This window comes from Anolis carolinensis, chromosome 2, assembly GCF_035594765.1.
Source record: "Anolis carolinensis isolate JA03-04 chromosome 2, rAnoCar3.1.pri, whole genome shotgun sequence".
Lineage (NCBI taxonomy): Eukaryota > Metazoa > Chordata > Lepidosauria > Squamata > Dactyloidae > Anolis > Anolis carolinensis.
Window position 1 is genome coordinate 183,670,130 of NC_085842.1, and position 24,071 is coordinate 183,694,200.

General features: G+C 39.0%; 1 protein-coding gene and 1 long non-coding RNA gene across 2 annotated transcripts in view; one reads left to right on the forward strand and one right to left on the reverse strand.

Annotated features, from left to right (window-relative positions):
- LOC134296398 (uncharacterized) overlaps nucleotides 1-18,124 on the forward strand; it is a 46,096-nt gene extending 27,972 nt beyond the window's left edge. The window contains exons 2-3 of the long non-coding RNA XR_010003128.1: nucleotides 14,683-14,794; nucleotides 16,650-18,124. This is a non-coding gene — a long non-coding RNA (uncharacterized LOC134296398). The remainder of the gene's footprint in view (nucleotides 1-14,682; nucleotides 14,795-16,649) is intronic.
- gata1 (GATA binding protein 1) overlaps nucleotides 1-24,071 on the reverse strand; it is a 40,379-nt gene that overhangs the window by 10,089 nt on the left and 6,219 nt on the right. Inside the window, exons 2-4 of the mRNA XM_062971272.1 lie at nucleotides 14,492-14,706; nucleotides 9,051-9,443; nucleotides 3,290-3,435 (exon numbers count right to left, since the gene is read on the reverse strand). Coding sequence (XP_062827342.1) covers nucleotides 3,290-3,435; nucleotides 9,051-9,443; nucleotides 14,492-14,663 — 711 coding nt within the window. The 5' untranslated portion in view covers nucleotides 14,664-14,706. The remainder of the gene's footprint in view (nucleotides 1-3,289; nucleotides 3,436-9,050; nucleotides 9,444-14,491; nucleotides 14,707-24,071) is intronic.

Sequence of the window (24,071 nt, forward strand, 5' to 3'; positions counted from 1 at the left end):
GATAGCTCCTTGTGCAATGGGTGATATAAGATACAGTAGAGTCTCACTTATCCAACACTCACTTATCCAATGTTCTGGACTATCCAAAGCATTTTTGTAGTCAATGTTTTCAATATATCGTGATATTTTGGTGCTAAATTCGTAAATACAGTAATTACTACATATCATTACTGTGTATTGAACTACCTTTTCTGTCAAATTTGTTGTATAACGATTGGCTTTATTGGTTTTCTTGTCTTGATTTTATTGTTCTGTTCAGGCTTGGCCCCATGTAAGCCGCCCCGAGTCCCTTCGGGAAGATGGGGCGGGGTATAAGAATAAAATTATTATTATTATTATTATTATTATTATTATTATTATTATTATTAACACAACGACGTTGTATGGCACAGCAAACAAGATAGATATGCTGGATTTCGTTTCGCAAAACCACAAGTCGAACACTTCCCAAGTGTCTAGGACTGTGTGATGTATTTTCTGATGATGTGTGCAGATCCCAGTAGGGTGGCCTTTTGCAGTTGGCAGATGGTGATTTTGTCAATGTCTATTGTTTCCAAATGCCGGCTGATATCTTTTGGCACAGCACCCAGTGTGCCCATCACCACCGGGACCACCTGCACTGGTTTCTACCAGAGTCTTTGAAGTTCAATCTTGAGGTCCTGATAGCGGCTGAGTTTTTCCTGTTGTTTTTCATCTATGCGACTGTCACCTGGGATGGCAACATCAATGATCCAAACCTTGTTCTTTTCCACAACTGTGATGTCTGGTGTGTTGTGTTCCAGAACTTTGTCAGTCTGGATTCGGAAGTCCCACAGTATCTTTGTGTGCTCATTTTCCAATACTTTTGCAGGTTTGTGATCCCACCAGTTCTTTACTGCTGGGAGGTGGTACTTGAGGCATAAGTTCCAATGAATCATTTGGGCCACATAGTTGTGCCTCTGTTTGTAGTCTGTCTGTGCGATTTTCTTACAGCAGCTGAGGATATGATCAATGGTTTCGTCAGCTTCCTTGCACAGTCTGCATTTTGGGTCATCAGCTGATTTTTCAATCTTGGCCTTGATTGCATTTGTTCTGATGGCTTGCTCCTGGGCTGCAAGGATCAGGCCTTCTGTCTCCTTCTTCAGGGTCCCATTCGTGAGCCAGAGCCAGGTCTTCTCCTTATCAGCTTTTCCTTCAATTTTGTCAAGGAACTTTCCATGCAGTGTTTTGTTGTGCCAGCTGTCAGCTCTAGTTTGTAGTGCGGTTTTCTTGTACTGGTTTTTTGTCTGCTGTGTTTTGAGGAGTTTCTGATTTTTGACTTCAATCAAAGCAGGTTCTTCACTTTGCTTGACATATTCTGCCAGGGCATGTTCTTCTTCTTTGACTGCTTGTTTTACTTGTAAGAGTCCTCTGCCCCCTGATCTTCTAGGCAGATAGAGCCGGTCAACATCACTGCGAGGGTGCAGGGAATGATGAATGGTCATGAGTTTTCTTGTTTTTCTGTCCAAATTGTCCAGTTCCACCTGTGTCCAATTTATAATGCCAGCAGTATATCTTATGACAGGTATGGCCCAGGTGTTTATGGCCTTGATGGTGTTGCCTCCATTGAGCTTGCTTTTGAGAATTTTTCTGACCCTTTGTGTGTATTCTTTGCTGACCACAGTTTTCACATGTTCATGCTTGATGTTGTCCAGCTGTAGTATGCCCAGATATTTATAGGCCTCTGGCTGGTGACACTTTATTGTTTGGCCATTGGGCATATTTATGCCCTCACTTTCAATGATTTTTCCCTTCTTCAATGCCACTGTCGAACATTTGTCCAAACCAAACTCCATGTTGATATCAGTGCTAAAAATTCGGACAGTGTTAGTCAGAGACTGGATTTCAGTTTCCGTTTTCCCATATAGCTTCAGGTCACCCATGTACATCAAATGTGAAATTTTGTGAGAATTCTTAGATGTTTGATAGCCGAGATTTGTTTTTTGTAAGATTGTTGACAGAGGGATCATGGCGATAATGAAAAGCAGAGGGGACAATGAATCTCCCTGGAAAATTCCTCTCCTGATATTGACAAGTCCATAGCTTTCATTTCCAACAAACAGTTCAGTTTTCCAGTGCTCCATCATGTTTTCAATGAAGGTGCCAACTGTTTTACAAATCCCGATGGCGTCCAGGCACTTGATGATCCAGCTGTGTGGGAGTGAGTCAAAGGCCTTTTTGTAGTCAATCCACGTCATGTGAAGATTAGCTTTTCGGCTCTTACAGTTCTCCAGAATCATTTTGTCAATCAATAACTGGTCTTTTGTGCCCCTGCTTTTCCGTTTGTTGCCTTTCTGTTCATCTGGCAAGATGTTTTTTTCTTCAAGATAGTCTTGAATTCTGTCAGCTATGATGCCAGTCAGTACTTTAAACATAGTGGGCAGACACGTTATTGGCCTGTAGTTTCCTGGTGCTGCTCCTTTTGCTGGATCCTTTTGTATCAGGTATGTTCTTCCAGTTGTTAGCCATTCACTGATACTTCCTTTCTGCAGCATCTCATTGAATTGTTGGGCCATTTTTCCATGTAAACTAATCAGATGTTTGAGCCAAAATCCATGAAGTTGATCACTACCAGGCGATGTCCTGTTCTTGACTTTTTGCACTCGTTTGCTGATCATTTCAGTTGTTATTTCCATCAGTTCCATTTTGTTCTGTGAGAATTTTCCTTCAAACTCCTTTATCCACCCAGCGTTTTTGTAATAATAATAATAATAATGATGATGATGATGATGATGATGATGATGTTTTGGTGCTTAATTTGTAAAATCATAATTAATTTGATGTTTAATAGGCTTTTCCTTAATCTCTCCTTATTATCCAACATATTCGCTTATCCAACATTCTGCTGGCCCGTTTACGTTGGATAAGCAAAACTCTATTGTACAACTGGCCTTCCCTATTCACAGATTCCCGATTCACAGATTCAGCCACGCACAATTAGAAAATATTTTTTAAACATCCCAAAGGCAAACTTTGATTTTGCCATCTTATATAAGAGGCACCATTTTACCACACCATTGTCTATAATAGGATTTGAGTATCCACAGATTTTGATATCCACAGGAGGGTCCTGGAACCAAACCAAAAACAGCACGGGCCATTGTAATATTATTATATGAATTACCAAAGGAGTGTGATTATTATGCGGTGAAATATGGTGTTTTAAGTACAAGACCTCATACCTGAAAAGCAAACTCATATCTTTTGAATAAGCAGAAAACTGCAATTCTCAGAAGGGAACTTAAAAGGGGCAGCAAAAGGGGAAACTTACCAGTCGCTTCTTGGGCCGGATGAGGGGCCGGTTCTGTCCATTCATCTTGTGGTAGAGTCCGCAGGCATTACAGAGATAGTGGCCAGTCCCGTCCCTTCGCCACAGAGGAGTGGCAGTGGCCCCACAATTCACACACTCACGTGCCTCTGTGGAGATAAATGGAGTCAAGAAAGAACGGGCAACATACACTCACAAGGGAACAGGGAGAGGCTTCTCAGTTAAACCCACTTTTCCTCCAATGAGCCGAAGATGGCAAACAGAGCTCTTCCCACCCTCCACTTCAATCTCACAACATCTTGGTGAGATGGGGAAGCCTGGCAGACAAACAATGCCATCCTATATATGCCTATTCAAAAGTATGTTCACTATGTTCAGTGGAGCTTACTCACTGGAAACTGTAAATAGAATTGCAGCCAAGATCACAGAGAGTGCATCTATAGTGTATAATTAATACGGCTTGGTACCACTTTGACCCCCAGTGGTGCAGCGGGTTAAACTGCTGAGCTGCTGAACTTGCTGACCAAATGGTTGCCGGTTTGAATCCAGCGAGCGGGGTGAGGTCCCGCTGTTAACCCCAGCTTCTGCCAACCTAGCAGTTCGAAAACATGCAAATGTGAGTAGATTGATAGGTACCTCTCCAGCAAGAAGGTAAGGGCGCTCCATGCAGTCATGCCGGCCACACAGCCTTGGAGATGTCTATGGACAACGCTGGCTCTTTGGCTTAGAAATGGAGATGGGTACCAACCCTCAGACTTAGACACAAATGGAGTTAATGTCGGAGGAAACCTTTACCTACCTACTGTAACTGCCATGGCTCAATGCCATAGAATCCTGGGAGCTCTAGTTTTACAATCATTTGTCTTCTCTCCAAAGAGTGTTAGGGCATCACTAAACTAAAAATCCAAGGGTTCCAGCTCTGACAATGGCTAGTGTTCTGGGTTTTACCTTTGTTTTCTGAATAAAGCTGTTTGATGTTTCTTGGAGCTAACTTTCCTGAACCAGAATGACTGGGACATTATAAAGACTCACTACCAATACTCTTGAAATGTTTATGTTTGGCACTAAGTAGCACTATTCTTAAAATTCAGTTTATTTACAAGCTTTATTGCCTGCTTTCCTACTGTACCAATTGGCAGGGGCAGTTCCAACCAATCGTTTTTTATTCCACTTTTCCAATCATGTTCTTCATCCCACTTTTCCCTCAGTGTATTTTCATTGGTGCAAACTGAGTTCAAAGTGCAAAAGTAATTTGCACCCAAATAATGCAAGACTCTACATAAGCAGATTTTTCATGATAACCATTAATGTCAAGATACATCTTCTATATGACTTGCATTATTGCCACCCTTTTTCTTTTACACATTAAATTATTTTAATATTTATGACCAGCACTGATGTTAGCCTAATTTCAATACCAACATAAAGCTGGGCTGCATTGACTCAAGTTTTTTAGGATACAGCAACCCAGGCTTGTTTCTGGTCTGTGTTTTAGTGTCTTGATTTCAATTTCTCAATGTATTTTTAATGTTTACAATTATTGTCATCATTATCATCCTTCCATTTGGGACTCAAGACACAGACTAACAAATCGTATCAAAAAACAAAAATGTAAAAGTAATTAAACTATCAAAAACATTAAAAAGAGTTTAAAATATATACCATAAAAAACAGCACAACAACAACAAAAAAAGAAAACCCAGCCCATTTAAAAATACTGTATATGTTTGTGAAAGAAGTGTTTTTGTGTAAAATTGTTGAGGTTTTAGTGTAAATAATTGTGCACAAACAACCCCCAGGTATTTCTGTACATTATAGTTACCTATAACACGATCGATTGTGCAAATACCATGCAAAAACTGCAAAATTCTCATCTGTGTTATCCTTCCCTAACCAGGTTTTCAAGTGCAGGGAAATCACTTTTTCCACCAGAAAACACACTATTTCCATTCCTACAACAGACTTTTTCAGGGCAATGACTCGATGGCACTGAGAGCTAAACTCAAGAATATGTTTTTCAACTTTTTTCCAGAGGTGCTCAAAGTATGAAAGATGTCTCTTTGCCAAAACATATACCTTTCACATACACATATTATGCATTTAGCATAATATGTGACATCTGTTACATAGTACAATATCTGTTTTGTGACATGATTGGAAAATAAACATTGAAATTCATTTGGCAAGGGAGGAAACCTAGGATAAAATTACAAAATTTGACAGATGAAAAGAAAAGAGGAGGCCTCTCTATGCCGGACATAAACTTATACTATGAAGCCTGCTCTTTGACTTGGCTAAGAGACTGGATGACACTAAAAAAGGGAAAGATCTTATCATTAGAAGGATTTGATCTAAGGATAAGATGGCATGCCTACTTCTGGTATGACAAAACAAAAATTCAAAAAAAAAATGGAAACCATTTCATTAGACCAGCCTTGATAAAAATATGGAAAAAAATACAAAGAAAGAATATACCCAAAAACCCCACTACAAGCCTCACAAAGAAGATTATTAGATTGGATGAAATGGCCTCTATATAAGGAAACCTTGGAAGAAATAGGAAGGAGACTGTGAGTTAAAAACTCAAGAAGAAATTAACCAAGTATACAAAAACATATTTTGGTTCCAATACAGACAGTTAAAAGAACATTTTAAGAAAGATAAAGTACCTGGATTTTTCTAATTTCATTTTATGTATAAATGAAAATTCAATAAATATTATTTCAAAAAAAGTAAACACTGACTCAATTTGAAAGTCTGTTTGTCCATGTATCTCCCATTGTGTGAAACACACTAATTGTCACATTAAATTGCCAGGAATGAACATTCCTCTAAATAGCGACCTGGATTGTAAATACTTGACTGTAAACCCCCACCTGGAAAATACCAAAAATATTTCCAATTCACCCTAAGGCACAAACATACACTATGCCTCTGTAACTCACCACAGATTAATCACAATCAGCACTAAACTCTTCTTCCACTGCCTTGTTCTGCTGAATTGACAGAGAATAAGCCTACATGTTGTGTCTTACTTATCTCATATCATCCTTTATCAAACTGTGTGAGAAGATGTGTGGATGGTGTAGCTAATGTCACAGACCCCAAAGAAAGCTTTATTTTTTGCATGTAACAGGTGAGATAGTAGAAAGGGTCGGACCACAGAGCAGGGTCTCAGGCTTTCACGACAATCCCAAAGAGAGCTTGAAAGTGCAAGCTGTTATTTTGATATGTACGTGTATATGGGTTTAGTGCACACATATAAACCCAACTGACATCTTTATCATCATGCTGGGGAAATACACAGAACTACTGTGAAGACTTCAGCTAGGCTTAGGACTTCATTAGAGGTCTTCAGGCTCCATTTCCACTGAGGCCATCATGTAACTTAAGGGAACTTCTGGTGGAATTCCATAGCACTACATTCCCAAAGTTCATGGAAACGGAGCCTGAAGACTGTGTTACTCAACTCCAAACTGGAGAAAGTAGGAGAAAGTGGGGAAAAGACGCAGAAAAACGCAGAAAGAACGTGGGATGGTAGGCCATCCCAAAAGATAAGGAAAGACGATAGGGAACAGGGTAAGACAGTTCCCCCTGCCCGTCGGACGAAGTTCTTAGTGGAAATCCCTTCAACAATACTGGGTCACTTCATAGAGATGGAAAATTACCATATATACTCGAAGATAAGGCGAGTTTTTCAGCCCTTATTTATGAGCTGAAAAAGCCTCCCCCGGCTTATATTCGGATCAAGGTCAAGCCAGCAGCAGAGCCTGGAGGCCACAGTATGTTTTCTTTTCCAAAACCTCCCTCCTCTGCTTCTCCTCCCAGGCTGGTTATCTGAATGTTTTCAAAAGAGAAAGGAGAGTGTGAGAGAAACCCTTGCAAGCCAGATTGCATGGGCAGAAGGGGAAGAAAAAAAGATATTCTTGCAAATTTGCACGATTCATTACTATTATTATTATTATTATTATTATTATTATTATTATTATTACTACTACCCTGTTTCCCCTAAAATAAGACATCCCCAGAAAATAAGACCTAGTAGAGGTTTTGCTGAATTGCTAAATATAAGGCCTCCCCTGAAAGTAAGACCTAGCAAAGTTTTTGTTTGGAAGCATGCCCGCCAAACAGAACACCAGAGCATGCAGGATCGGTAAATGTACATACCATAAAGTGTTGTACATGGAAATATTGGTAATAACAAGAAATTCTTGATAGGATTCACAGTTTGTCTGGTTATGCTGGTTTATGATGACAACTACTGTACAGTATATAATAAATGTTCATTTTTTTGTTCATCAATAAATGTGAATTCTTCTTCATGGAAAAATAAGACATCCCCTGAAAATAAGACCTAGAGCATCTTTGGGAGCAAAAATTAATATAAGACACTGTCTTATTTTCGGGGAAACACAGTACTACTACTACTATTATTATTATTGCAAGAACATTTGAGTCCAAAGGGAGGGAAGGAGGGAAAAGAGAGCAACAAAAGATGTGTATTTCTTTTTATTCGTAAGGAAACAAAAATGAGGTGGGTTTTTTTGGGAGGTTTTAAAAAACCTTTTCTGGCTACTTTTAGAGTTTGAAAAAGGGAGAAAGAAAAGAGGTGGGAAAGGGCAGGAGAAAAGAGGACAAAGTTGTTTTTAGGGGGGCTTTGCTTGAATTTCTTCCTTGGGTAAATGCATGCCCCAAAGCTTCTAAATATTTATATAGATGTTCCCTCTACAAATACATTAATATATGAATTTTCCCCTCATATGTTTACAGGTCTTTGCAAATCCTATGTAAATATAGATAACTAGCGATTTTCATGTACCTGTATATCTGTTCCTATATGTATACATTAATTTTATATATGAATTTTATATGAATTTTACCCTCACATGTTTGCAAGTGTAGAGGGAAAATGCGCACACGCGCACACACACACACACACACGTCTAGATAGATATAAACATTGATAAATAGGATTTGCAAATATTGCAGGAGGAAAATGCACATAGTGAGAGGATTTGCAAATGTCTCAGGGGGAAATACACATGTGAAATTAGTATATATAATGATAGATCTATATCTAGCTCTGCATTGTTTATGTAGGCATTATATGTTTGCCTGTTACTATGTTGGAAGCTGGCCTGAGTCCCCAGGGGGAGAGAGATAGGGCAGGGTACAAATGAAGCTGTTGTTGTTGAGGATGATGATGATTATAAAGTTATTGTTGCTTTTCCACTCATAGAGTTAGTTTACTGTTTTTCTTCGAAATACAGTAAATGTTCAAAACATTTAACCCACTGATGCCTCCATTAATGTAATTTTATTGGTATCTAATTTTATTTTTGAAATTTACCAGTAGCTGCTGCATTTCCCACCCTCGGCTTATACTCGAGTCAATAAGTTTTCCCAGTTTTTTGTAGTAAAATTAGGTCCCTCGGCTTATATTCGGGTCGGCTTATACTCGAGTATATACGGTATGTCATTTCCCATTTTAATGGGTACTTCAACTCTTGGACTCACTACAACACAAGACTCCAACTTGCTGACTTTTTAAATAAGCTCCCTTGCCAAGATTTTTTTTTTTTTGCTTGTCAATAGATGGAATTAAAAAAATATTGGATGACATCCCTTTGCATGCAAGTTTTAATTAAGAAAGCACCTAAAATTGGAATTCACTCACCCAACCTGGTTTTTTTAATCATTTCTGTACACTCTTATGATCTTATTTTATTTTGTGGCGCCCACAGTGTCCAACAGAAGATCTTACCAGTGGGAGAGAGCTGGGCTACTCCTCGCACTTTGGGGGAGTATCTGGCTGTCAGAGGACTCCCAGCCTGCTGGAAGTATCCATATTCCTGCCCCACAGCATAAGGGCTGTGGGCCACAGATCCAGTTGAGGTCCCCAATGTTAGCAGCTCAGCGTGAGGGGGGCTTGCCCGCTCCGTCTTCAGCATCTCCAGATATCTGGGGCTCCCTTTCTGGTCCTCGGGGGTAAGGTCCTTGGGTGAGGGAGGTGCTTGGAGAGTCTGAAAGGAAGCGGTTGAAGAGGAAGTGTAGAGAGGGAGTCCAGCATGAGGCTTCCCAGGAGCCCAGGCTGCTGTGCTGTAGGGGTGTCCATCCACCCATTGCAAGCCATTGAGCAGAGGATACAACTGCCGCACTGTTGGGAAAATGACCAAAAACACACAAAAGATTAATCATGCAGTGGTGGTTGTGTAGTAGTAGCAGAAGGCTGAATTAAGCAGAAGTCAGATCTCTGCCTACTGGCCGATCACTCCATGATTTGTTGTAGATCAGCCAGGATTCTTGATTCCAAGTAGCCAGAAAATTATTCTCTGCCTTACGTGCATTTAATTACATTTAAACCTCAAATGAGAAAGGAGGTGTGCTCTTGGACATGAATTCTTTTTTCTTTCTTTCAGTTTTTTATTTAAATTATTGAAAAATTTGAATTTTACATATTCAGTACTTAAAACTTACACATTCTTTAACATATTTGCAATACAGAGTTAGGTATATCATAGCTCTTATGGTATTTTCACTCTCTAACTATATTACATACTCATATTATTTACCTTTTGTTATCCTTCACCAAGTGCTATCCCTTCACCCCAGACCAGCCAATTACAATATTTATTTCCAAAATTCCATTGTTTCTTTTACAGGTTTTCCCCCCTTTCCTTCTACGTATACAAACTCTATAAATTTTCCCCATATCTTCCCAAAATCATCCTTTTTTTAATAACCCTCTTTTAATTTTAATATTACATGTCAATTTATCATTTATTGCAATATCCCAAATCTCCTTATACCATTCTTCCAATTGGCACTCCTCCCTTCCTTTCCATTTTTTGGCTATTAACAATCTTGCTGCTGTTACCAAGTTGGCGATTAGTTCCTTTAACTCTTTTGATATTTGAATATTATCCATAAATGACAACAGTGCTATTTCAGGCGTTCCTATTATTTCTGTTTTGGTGATTCCCTTTATTTCTTTAAAAACGTTCTCCCAAAATTTTTGAACATATTTACAGGACCACCACATATGTATATATGTACCGATTTCCTGACAGCCCCTCCAGCACTGCTTAGAGTATTTCTTATCAATTTGATTTAATCTAATTGGTGTGAGGTACCATCTCCAAACCACTTTATAATAATTCTCTTTTATTCTTATAGACATGTTTTTAATATACACATATTCCACATTTCTTTCCAGATTTGAGGGTGTATTTCCTTATTGCAATCTCCCACATTTCTTTAAGGTGATCCTGCTCCTGCTCTTTATCTATTAGCAATTTGTAAATATCACTTGTTATACCTTTAGTTCTTTCTTTTCCTTCCCTTCCCCCCCTCCTTTGATTAATCATTTTCTCAAATGTTGTACGTTCTCTATCTCCCTTATATTTCTTTCTTATTTCCCTTGGACATGAATTCTTTAACTGAAAATTTGATCCCAGAAATAGCAGTGAAACAATAGGGATTGTTTTCTACATCACAAAGAAGAAGAGTACAGTGGGTCCTTGGTATCTGCTGGAGTTTGGTTCAAGGACCTCCATGGATACAAAAATCTATGGATGCTCATGCTCCATTGTATACAAAGGTGTAGTAAAATAGTGTCCTTGGTATACATTGGCAAAATCATGGTTTGTTTGGGGTTATGGGGCCGGGCTGTCGCGCAGGCTGGTGAGCAGCCTGCTGCAATAAATCACTCTGACCATGAGGTCATGAGTTCTAGGCCAGCCCATGGCGGGGTGAGCACCTGTCAATTAAAAAAAAATAGCCCCTGCTGGTTGCTGACCTAGAAACCCGAAAGATATTTGCATTTATCAAGTAGGAAACAAGGTACCATTTATCAAAGTGGGGAGGCAAATTTAGCTAATTTACGACGTTGGAATGAGGAAGTGCCATCACAGTGGATGATGAAGCAGCTGCTCCCCTTGTGGCCAGAATGGAACATCCCCTCAGAAGGTTAAATTGCCTCTGCATCTGTCACTGTCTCGGTTCTATGTGTATATGGGCATTGAATGTTTGCCCTATATGTATATAATGTGATCCACCCTGAGTCCCCTTCGGGGTGAGAAGGGCGGAATATAAATACTGCAAATAAATAAATAAATTATGTATGTGTGTGTGTGTGTTTACTTTCCAAGTTGTGGATGATGGAATCTGTGCACTTTTTGGACCTTGTAGATATTCTTGAAAGATTCCTTCAAAATGTATCCACTGATTTTTTTTTCTTTCACCAGCTTCTATTTAGTGATTGATTGGTTGATTGATTGATTGTGATGTCCATTTTAGCAGAAAATTTTATAAATGTATGCTTCTTTAATATGCTGGAAGATAACTGGTGAAGTAGGCTTATATGTTTTATCCTTTTCTGTTGTTCAAGCATATTCAGTAAGAGATTCTGGAGACAGCTACTGCTCCCCTTACCTGTTGTAGACAGGCACACAGATCTACAATAAAGTCAGCCAGAGCAGAATCAAAATCTTTCCCAGCTCAAGTTTGCATTGCATTGATCATTGCTGCAAACCGACATTGATTCTCTCGCACCCAGTACCGTGATGCTTCTAACTTCCATTTGAACAGAGAACAAAGATCAAAAGAAAGCTGGGGATGTGACAATACTGTGTGAAAAGGAACTCCTTTGTTAGACACCTTTTTAACTGAAGTACGGTTTTATATCCCTGAAATGAAGAGAACCTAGCAGTAATTAGGAGTGGATTTTTGTGAGAAAGGATAGTGAGGTCCATTACATTCTGGTACCCAAAACAATTTACTAGGTCCAGAGTTCTTTGGGTTGTTTTTTTAAAGAATATCCTTTGTATTTTTTGCTCTAAGCTTTGGTTGATTGATTTGGGAGCCCAAGTAAACAACACACACACACACAACCATAACCAGGTGAGCATCTAGAACAGTGGTTCTCAACCTTCCTAATGCCACGACACCTTAATACAGTTCCTCATGTTGTGGTGACGCCCAGCCATAAATTATTTTCTTTGCTACTTCATAACTGTCATTTTGCTACTGTTATGAATCGTAATGTAAACATCTGATATGCAGGATGTATTTTCATTCACTGGACCAGATTTGGCACAAATACCCGATACACCCAAATTTGAATACTGGTGGGGTTGCATGGAGGGGGATTGATTTTGTCATTTGGGAGTTGTAGTTGCTGGGATTTATAGTTCACCTACAATCAAAGAGCCCCTTGAACCCCACCAATGATAGAATTAGGCCAACCCACACAGAACCTCCATTACCAACAGAAAATATTGGAAGGATTTGGAATTGACAGGTTTTTTTTTTGTTTTGTTTTTTTCGTGTCAGGAGTGACTTGAGAAACTGCAAGTCGCTTCTGGTGTGAGAGTATTAGCCGTCTGCAAGGACGTTGCCCAGGGGACGCCCAGATATTTTACCATCCTTGTGGGAGGCTTCTCTCATGTCCCCGCATAGGAAGCTGGAGCTGACAGATGGGAGCTGTTAGGGCACAGTATTAGAGACAGAGGAAAATGATCACTTCTGTTATTACTTCTAAAATGCCTGTGAGAATATGCCTCAATTCTTGGCATGTAGGGATAGTTTTCTTTTTTTAAAAAAATCAACATAGTTTTAGGATACAGTCCAAGGTGAAAAGTCTCATTAATCAACTCATTTCTAAAAGAAAAGAGAAATTTCCAGATTACATGGCATAATGTCCTGTCCTGTCTTACAAATGTTCCTTAAAATTAGTAGTCTGTAAAAATGTAAGATGGGCCATATTTATGGTTCTTACAGGTCTATGTCAACCTTATTGAAAGAGCTACTAAAAAGGTTGAAGCAAACGCTGTAAGTGACCAGGGAAATAATAGGGATTTTGGATTGTACTATTCAAGGTACTTTCTCAGTTATTGACAGTGCTTAGAGAAGAGTTGTTGGTTTTTTTTTTTGGACTACAACTCACAGAACCCACTCATCCCCACCTTGCATGGCAAGTGGGTTTTTACAAATGTCTTTGGAAGTCTATTGATCACTGTTTTAGTTTCACTTAATCTTCTTCTCCCCATGGCAGCTTCTCACATCTTCCAAAAACAGAGTCTGGAGGGTTTCCAGGCACCCCAGAAATGTTTTGGGGAAGGCAGGGAAGGCTGCTGTGGGATAGAAAACATTTCCTTCCACTAGTGGTGGAATTTGTTAAAATCCACCTTGCCCTTCAAGCACATTTCTAAAGTAAATTCCACATTGACAGCATTGGAAAGAAGAATCACTGGCATGGATGTCAGTGGCTGCAAGAGCCCATTGTAGATCACCCTAAATTTAGAGACCAAAGGAAGTTGTTTCAAAACCAATATCATCTCAATGAATGAGATCTACTGGGTCAAACAGTTCTTGAGTTCATGAAACTGCTAATTTTTGGAATTTTAGATTTCAGTTAATGAGCAAATACTGTGCCAGAATACTAACAAATACGTTCTGAGATCCTCAGATACTTCACTCCCTGAAAATTTTAATTCCTATTTGGATGTTAACCTGCAGCATTTTTGACATAGCATAGTAGCCTGAGAAAAAGGAAAAAAATGGCTAGGAATTGACAGTGATTTAGGGGAGATGTAGTTCACCTACCTCCAGAGAGCACTGTGAACCCAAATGACTATGGATTTGGACCAAATTTGACACAAATACCTTATTCACAGAAATTTGAATACTGGTGGGGTTGGGGGGAGATTGATTTTGTCATTTGGGAGTTGTAGTTGCTGGGATTTATAATTCACCTACAATCAAAGAGCATCTTGAACTCCACCAACAATGGAATTGAACCAAACTTGGCACACAGAACTCCAACAGAAAATACTGGAAGTGTTTGGTGGGCATTGACCTTGAGTTTTGGAGTTGTAGTTCACCTACATTCAGCCTTCTCTGCCAAAGGGGTTCCTAAGACCATCAGAATATTTCTTAGGAACCCCTTTGGCAGAGAAGGCTGAATGTAGGTGAACTACAACTCCAAAACTCAAGGTCAATGCCCACCAAACACTTCCAGTTTTCTGATGGTATTTGGCGACCCCTCTGACACCCCGCTCGTGATCCCCTCCAGGGGTCCTGACCCCCAAGTTGAAAAAAATCTATTTAGAATGTGCATGGGAGTATTGAGATCAATCAACAAGAATTGAAGCATCAGTGGTCTCTATAAATCGATGGTCTCAGTCTTGCATTCACATTACCTACCTGGTGAGTGTCTATAAGATTCAGGTGTGCGAGAGTAATATGTGGAAATCGCTGCTGTATCATTGCCATCTGAACCAGGGAAGAAGAGGTCTGAGTCATCACTTGCTTGTAAATGGGCAGATTCCAAATAATGGGGGGAAGGATCCTGACCCCCCACACTGGAGTAATCCATTGTTGTCTCTCTCGTTTAGAATTTGGTCCACGGAGGATAAGACCTACCCAATAAAGAAGAAAGCTGTTACAAGGAGCCTGGAGATGGGTCTAATTGTTATACCTCTCTTTCCCATTTTGGAAAGATAAGATGTAAGTCCAATAAACAAACAAACAGGGAGTGTAAGGAAGATAGGAAGAAAAAGTTAAGTGTTTTATTTACTTGATTGATTTATGACAATGTTTGATTATCAATAGTTTTCCCTTGCATGACAAGCAATGCTTGCTAACATTCTCTCTTTTAAAGGTACAGGATCCCATGCCTTATTTCACCTGACAAGCCTATTCCAAAACTCTCTACAGGCAACTGTATTCCAAAACTCTCTAAAACATTCTGGAATACGAAGTAAAAAAACTGGAAAATTTCTCAATTGAAATCTGATATATAAGCATGTACAGTAGAGTCTCACTTATCCAACGTTCTGGATTATCCAACGCATTTTTGTAGTCAATGTTTTCAATATACAGTAGAGTCTCACTAATCCAAGCTAAACAGGCCGGCAGAAGCTTGGATAAGCGAATATCTTGGATTATAAGGACTGATCAAGGAAAAGCCTATTAAACATCAAATTAGGTTATGATTTTACAAATTAAGCACCAAAACTTCATGTTATACAACAAATTTGACAGAAAAAGTAGTTCAATATGCAGTAATGTTATGTTGTAATTACTGTATTTACGAATTTAGCACCAAAATATCACGATATATTGGAAACATTGACTACAAAAATGGCTTGGATTATCCAGAGGCTTGGATAAGCGAGGCTTGGATTAGTGAGACTCTACTGTATCATGATATTTTGGTGCTAAATTCGTAAATACAGTGATTACTACATAGCATTAATGTGTAATGAACTACTTTTTCTGTCAAATTTGTTGTATAACATGATGTTTTGGTGCTTAATTTGTAAAATTATAACCTATTTTGATGTTTAATAGGCTTTTTCTTAATCTCTCCTTATTATCCAACATATTCACTTTTCCAACATTCTGATGGCCCGTTTATGTTGAATAAGTGAGACTACTGTATATATCCATTTCTACATGTATTTGTGTGTGTGTTTATACGGTATATATAAAATCACACTTATGGAAAGGCTGACACCTATTGTACAAAATGATATAAATGACCAGTCAGAATTACACTTCTTTTCAACTTGTTTTCTTTTTATAAATTTGATCCATATTGTTCCACTTTTCAACTACAGTAGAGTCTCACTTATCCGACATAAACGGGCCGGCAGAATGTTGGATAAGCGAATATGTTGGATAATAAGGAGGGATTAAGGAAAAGCCTATTAAACATTAAATTAGATTATAATTTTACAAATTAAGCAGCAAAACATCATGTTATACAACAAATTGGACAGAATAAGTAGTTCAATACGCAGTAATGCTATGTAGTAATTACAGTATTTACAAATTTAGCACCAAAATATCACGATGTATTGAAAATATTGACTACAAAAATGGATTGGATAATCCAGAACAATGGATAAGCGAGTGTTGGATAAGTGAGAGACTACTGTACTTTTAAATTTCCCAGTACTTTCTTTCTTCCTGCCACTTTTCCTCTTTATCCTCAGCTTACATAATTCATCTAAAACTTCGTCAAAGTGTGAAAGTAATTTGTAATCAATTAACTCAGGATGGGAGAGAGAAGAAGAGGAGGCAGACTCTCACTCCAACTGATCTGTTACTCTTCATTAATAATTTTGCCAACTTGTCCACACTATGATGTCACTTGGCCACATATGTCCTGGTGAAATATTGGAGGGCAATGTCATCATTGCCCTCTGCAATCTGACAGTGAAAATTAAGGCACACACAACATTCAGGCACAACACAGCTTCAGTCTGTATGGGCATGCTTTTTTGGTTCCAGACTATCTTGCAAAGGAAATCTCATCCCAGCATCCTAATAGAGATTATCCCTATTCCTCATACAGCATTCAACTTTGTCCAGAATCCCACTGGAGCATTGCAGCACATCAAAATATTTGGGAGTTACCCAAGACCACGCTCTGACTTACAAGAAGCACTGCTGACTATCAAGCAAATTGTGGGTCCTAATAATAATATCATGTGAAAGCTGACTGACACAACCTGGGGATTGCAACCAGATACAGTGAAGATATCTGCCCTTGCACTTTGCTACTCTGCTGCTGAAAGTGTGGAATACATCTCACCATGTTAAAACAGTGAATCTGGCTCTTAATGTGACATGCCACATTGTCACAGGATGTCTACTCCCAACACCACTGGAGAAATTATATTGTTTAACCGGTATCGCATCACCTGACATCCATTGGGAAGTAGTAGCCAGTAATGAAAGGACCAAGGCATTGACATATCCAACCCATCCTCTGTTTGGATATCATCCAGAAAAACGCCTTCAATCAAGAAATAGCTTCCTAAGATCTACAGAGATACTTGCAGGAACACCTCAGTAAGCAAGAGTCCAAAAGTGGCAGGCTAAAACCCAGAACCTCAATCAGTGGCTGATACCAGATGAGAGACTCCCTCCTGGGCACACAGAAGACTGGGCGACTTGGAAGGCCGTGAACAGACTGCGCTCTGGCACCACGAGATGCAGAGCCAACCTTAAGAAATGGGGCTACAAAGTGGAGTCCACGGCATGCAAATGTGGAGAAGAGCAAACCACAGACCACCTATTACAATGCAGTCTGTGCTCCACCACATGCACAATGGAGGACCTTCAGAGGCACTCCAAGTGGCCAGCTTCTGATCAAAGGACATTTAGTATAATGCTAAGTTTTTAACTTTGTTTGTGGTTTTTTTTATACATCTTACAGTATGCTCAGCCTGACTTACCAGGCGGAGATATTGCAGTGGCAGTCGTCCCACGGCCCGCCATCTCCTTCCCAGAAGCCCCCTGCACAGGGTGAATTGTATTCTTAATTTGCTTCTGACACAATGAATAAATATTCAACCAAAGCTTAGAAATTTCTAATAAGACGTGTCCCACCAAAACGGAGGCCAAAAGGAAATGCTAGTTTGCCCCAACTTGCAAATGCTTATTTATATACACAGATGCAAAATTAGATATTGATTTAAGAAAAATTACAATATATCTTATACAAGTAGAGAAACCTAATGAATTGGGGTTCATATACACACAGGGCTAAAATGCAACTTAGTCCTGATTCCAATCCTCACGTGAGACACAATGTTTGCTGTATCAAAGAGCAATTCCAAATCTTGTTATTGTCTGGGAGTTATTATTAGAGATGTGCACGAAAATTTTTCCTTCATTTCCTTCGTGCCATCATTTCATTTCGACCGTTCAGCTACACAAAACAAATGATAACATTTTCGTAAGAAATGAAAGCCACATAGTCATCGTGCTTGCTTTCGTTTTCCTTTTGTTTCTGCCCTGTAACAATAAACAGGTACTGATAGAGGGCTGTTTCCCATTACAGCTGATGTGTACGAATGGGTGAGATATATATATATATATATATATATATATATATATATATATATATATATACATACATACACACACACACACACACACACACACACACACACACACACACACACACAAACACACGATAGCTACTCTGGGAATCTAAGCTGAGTCTGGGAGAGGAGTGAAGTAAAATCTTTTGGAGCTTGCTCCCTGTTTCTGTCCAAATATTTCCATCCACCACAGATAAAGAGGCCAGCAAGTGTGGCTTCTCTGCATTGACTCGCCGTACACAACTGGCAAATGTGTTTCAAGGGCTTATACTTTCTTGCCTGCCGTGATGTTTCAATCTCCCTTGTCGCTATCCTTTTCGGACCCTGTTCCCCTCTCACAAATGGCAGCTAGATTTGGTGCCAGGTCTTATCGTCCCATCAGGCATGGAGGGAGGTACAAAATGAAACCATTGAAATCAGCCTTGAAGAGCTGCCAAGTTTCCCCGAATGTGGGCCTAGACACCCTCTTCTTTTCTGATTCACTTCCTCCCTCTTTTCCATCTCTGGGACCTTTAAAGGACCTCCTTGCCTCCTCTCTCAGATGTAGAACAATGAATTATGGTATTCCACCCACACATCTTATATTTATTTGGTTTTATTTTAATACTGCTGCCCCACTTTGTAGCCCCAGAGGGAGTGATCGAGACATCTCATAACTAAGGAACAAAATGGCAAAACATGAGATGCAATTTAAAATAATAATAACTCTATGAAATCAACTAAAAGCACAGATTGGTTATACTAATATTCTAACAGCACTTTCAGCAGCATTCATATCTGTCCCAACATCCATGTCCAACAGCTTTCTGAACAACATAGGGTGATCAAGCCTAGGGCCCTTTCCAGACAGGCCTTCTATGCCAGGATTTGATTCCAGGTTTTCTGCTTTAAACTAAATTATACAAGTCCTCACTGCCAGATAATCTGGGATAAACAGAAAACTTGGAATCAGATCCTGGGATATAGGGCTTCTCTGGAAGGGCCCTAGATCCCCCAGTTTTTGAGGAACCAGATATAGCCAAAGCAGTGATTCAAATCCAGTGATTCAAAGCCAAGAATGGACAATCATGGTTCATCATGGGTACCATTTGAATGTGATGCTTGATATTCTAATATGATTGCTGGGATTTATTTTTCCATGCAATAGGGCTTGCTTTTCCATGCAACTATTAAACGCCACCCATTAAATAATTGTTTTGCTATCAACTCACTCCATAAGATCAATAATGAAGTGAGAAAGCTATGTTGAGACATTGTGGCAAACTACTTGGTTGGAATCATACATGGCTGCTGTGTTCAGAAATGTGAGTCTCTTGGAGTGAAAAAGCAGGGTATAAATAAACATAAACATAGTAATAGTAGTAGTAATAATAATAATAATAATAATAATAATAATAATAATAATAATAATTGGGTTCCGTGCCAAAAGATCTCAGCCAGCATTTGGAAACAATAGACATTGACAAAATTACAATCTGCCAACTGCAAAAGGCCACCCTACTGTGATCTGCGCGCATCATCCGAAAATACATCACACAGTCCCAGACACTTGGGAAGTGTTCGACTTGTGATTTTGTGATACGAAATCCAGCATATCTATCTTGTTTGCTGTGTCATAAAATAATAATAATAATAATAATAATAATAATAATAATAATAATAATAATAATAATAATAATATGTAGATTCTGAGAGGAAGTATTTAGGACATACAAGACAAAGTCCACTATAAAGGGATGCTGTTAAAGGTAAAGATAAAGGTTTCCCCCTGACATTAAGTCTAGTCATGTCTGACTCTGGGGGTTGATGCTCATCTCCATTTTTAAGCCAAAGAGCTGGCATTATCCATAGATGCCTCCTAGGTCATGTGGCTGGCATGATTGCATGGAGTGCTGTAACCTTCCTTCTGAAGTGGTACCTATTGATTTAGGCACATTTGCATGTTTTCGAACTGCTAGGTTGGCAGAAGTTGGGGCTAGCAATGGGAGCTCACCCCGTCTGCGAATTCAAACTGCTGACCTTCCGATCAGCAAGTTCTGCAGTATAGCGGTTTAACCCACTGCTATGAAAATGAAAACTTGTCAAATTATGATCTTATAACACTGCTGTTAAGTGCTGCAAAAAATAGCTAAAGCATGGCAAATCTATATATATAAAAGAGTGATGGCATCACGGCGACTCACAAAACAACAAAAGTACAGGCCCCGCAACCTCGAAATTTGACAACACAACCCATCATCCATGCCTCCAGTTTGATACAACAAAAAGAAAAGAAAAACAAAGTCCTAATTAGAGGGAGAGCAATGATTTTTTTTTTATCCAATTGCTGCCAGTTTAGAGGGCTAATCTTTGTCCACTTCGTCTCCTAGCAACCAACTCCTAGCAAGCCAAGGGACAGCCAGGGTTCAGTTAAGGGACAGGCAGGCTTAGGCTATCTAATTTGCACTGGATTATATAGCAGTGTAGACTCAAGGCCCTTCCACACAGCTATATAACCCATTTATAATCTTATATTATCTGCTTTGCACTGGATTATCTTGACTCCACACTGCCATATAATCCACTTCAGTGGGCATTTTATACAGCTGTGAAGAAGGGGCCTCAGATAATCCAGTTCTAAGCAGATAATATAAGATTATCAATAAACAGTAGACTCTCACTTATCCAACATAAACAGGCCGGCAGGATAAGTGAATATGTTGGATAATAAGAAGGGATTAAGGAAAAGCCTATTAAACATCAAATTAGGTAATCGTTATACAAATTAAGCACCAAAACATCATATTATACAACAAATTTGATAGAAAAAGTAATTCCATGTGCAGTAATGCTATGTAGTAATTACAGTAGAGTCTCACTTATCCAACACTCGCTTATCCAATGTTCTGGATTATCCAATGCATTTTTGTAGTCAATGTTTTCAATATATCATGATATTTTGGTGCTAAATTCATAAATACAGTAATTACTACATAGCATTACTGTGTATTGAACTACTTTTTCTGCCAAATATGTTGTCTAACATGATATTTTGGTGCTTCATTTGTAAAATCATAACCTAATTTGATGTTTAATAGGCTTTTCCTTAATGCCTCCTTATTATCCAACATATTCCCTTATCCATTATTCTGCCAGCCCATTTATGTTGGATAAGTAAGACTCTACTGTACTGTATTTACAAATTTACCACTAAAATATCACAACGAATTTAAAACACTGACTACAAAAACATTGATTATGAAAAGGCAGACTGCGTTGGATAATCCAGAACATTGTATAAGTGAATGTTGGATAAGTGAGATTCTACTTTAATATGAAATAATTACTGGGATAGAATAATGCAGAACAATATAATCTCTAAAACCAGGACAGTAAATAAACAGGGGAATTCCACACAGGAAACAATCAGGGCCAGCTAACACCTCCCAACAAAGTATTCCCATCATCAGAGTCTGGCAAATCCTCTGTTTTCTCAGGGCCACAAACAGTAGAATTACATAAAATATCGCAAACAACACCACTCTGAAAAAAAGGGAATTCCAAACAAGAAAGAATCAGGGCCAGCTAACACCTCCCAACAAAAAATTCACTCAGGGAGGAAACAGCCAGGCTTTAAAGCTGCAAGGCCATTGCATCCTAATCATTTTCCTAATTGCAGCATTCATACTTGCGTCCAACAGGAAAAAAATAACCATTCAGAAATATTGTATATTCACAACCTTTAGGAAATAATATCCCCTGATGGCGCAGCGTGTTAAAGCACTGAGCTGCTGAACTTCTGGACCGAAAGGCCACAGGTTTGAATTGGGGGAGCGGAGAGAGCCCCCACTGTTAGCCCCAACTTCTGCCAACCCAGAAGTTCAAAAACATGCAAATGTGAGTGCATCAATAGGTACTGCTCTGGCGGGAAGGTAATGCCGCTCCATGCAGTCATCCTACATGACCTTGGAGGTGTCTACGGACAACGCCGGCTCTTGGGCTTAGAAATGGAGATGAGCCCCAACCCCCAGAGTCAGACATGACTGGACTTAATGTCAGGGGAAAACCTTTACCCTTTACCTTAACTACCACCAATTCCTCAATACTTTATTTCCCAGACCACCATACTTCGCCACAGCAATGCGTGGCCGGGCACAGCTAGTGTTATATAATCTCTTAATACAAAAATGATTAAATATATGGTCCAAAACTCTTTCAGAAAAATTAGCATGCAATTTAAAGCTAGCAAGGACAGACATAAAAGACAGTATATTTGAGATTACTTGGAAATCATTTATTGTTTATATTACTAAATATAATAGTGGACTTAAAGACTTCCTTTGACTCAAGAGAGATTTTGGAAAAATGAGGATTGAAGTATTAATGCATAAACAGCATGCAAATATTAGGAAGACAATTTACATTAATGGTGATTGACAGGGATAAGGTTCATGACTTCATGATTTGTGGAGGGGAGAGCAAACCGCAATATAAGGAGTTATTGTATTATCAGGATTAAAATGATTGTATAAAGCAATATACATATATAGAGAGAGGGGGTGGGAAGGGAGGGAGAGATGGACGGAGCAGTCTTCAAAACAAAAAGCAACCGATTCCTTGTTATGTATGTTTTTAATATCTCAAGTCAGTCATTAATCAGAATGGAGACTGCAGTCAAGAAATCAGAAGAAGGACTTGAAGGAACTAGGCAAGATCCTGAAGTGCAAAGATGCATCATTAAATACTAAAGTTAAGACAGTCCATATCATCAGATATCCAGTTTGTATGCATGCTTGTGAAAGCTAGAAACTGATAGGGGAAAAATTGACTCATTTGAAATGTATTTATTTGTTTGTTTGTTTTATTTAAAACATTTATATTCCGCCCTTCTCACCCCGAAGGGGACTCAGGGTGGAGCACAACATATATACGGCAAGCACTCAATTCCGGGACATAAAATAATTATAAATATAAACAAACATTAAAATCAGTTATATCTACTTTAAAATCAGCTATTTAAACCAAACTAATGTCGTGCTGGAGAAGAGTTCTGCGTAAACCCTGGGCTGCTAAAAAGATCCATAAATGGAGCAAATCAAGTTTGACCTCCCCCTAGAAGCCAAGATGATTGAGTCCATCATACTTTGGGTATATGAAAAAATAGGACTCTATGCAGCAGGAAAAGTGGAAGACCCCATTTCAGATAGAGAGACTCAACCAAATGAAGTCATAGTTGCCCTGAAACTGCAAGGTCTCTAAATGGTTTGGGGTTTTGTTTGTGGGGTTTGCCAGGAGAGGGAGTTGCTTTATTGTAAAGGAAATGCTTGTCCCATACGAGCTTGGTCCCATCTTGTATTTGTCATCAGACACCTTGCTTCCTACCGTGTTATCAGATATCCCCAGTCCACATGGCAGATAATCAAAAGTGATGTGACTTGTCATTCAATAACATCTGGAGGCAGAATGTGGGTAAAAACTAAAGAGCATCCGCCACTACATAAAAATATTGTTGGCCCTCTGTATCCATAGATTCTTTGTCCATGGATTCAACGCCCATTGAAGACAACCATGACTGATGTGGTTGTTCATGAAAATGAATTTGACATATCTGATCTACATCCAAAGTAAACCAAAACAACATATATACCTTGGACCTTAGATATCGACACACACCTCCCATCTCTGAAATACCTCAAAGCAACAACATGGCCACAAACATCAGAGATATCACCTTATCTCTGATGTACACGCACACACCAATCTTTATCAGCAGAAATTATATTTCCTTTTGCATATTTTAATCTCAACCCAAATTACAGTTGCTGTTTTGCCAATTCACCATCCCACTATGTGCCTAAATATGTGGAAAGAAGGGGCCCCAGCTATTATTATGTAGAGTCTTATCA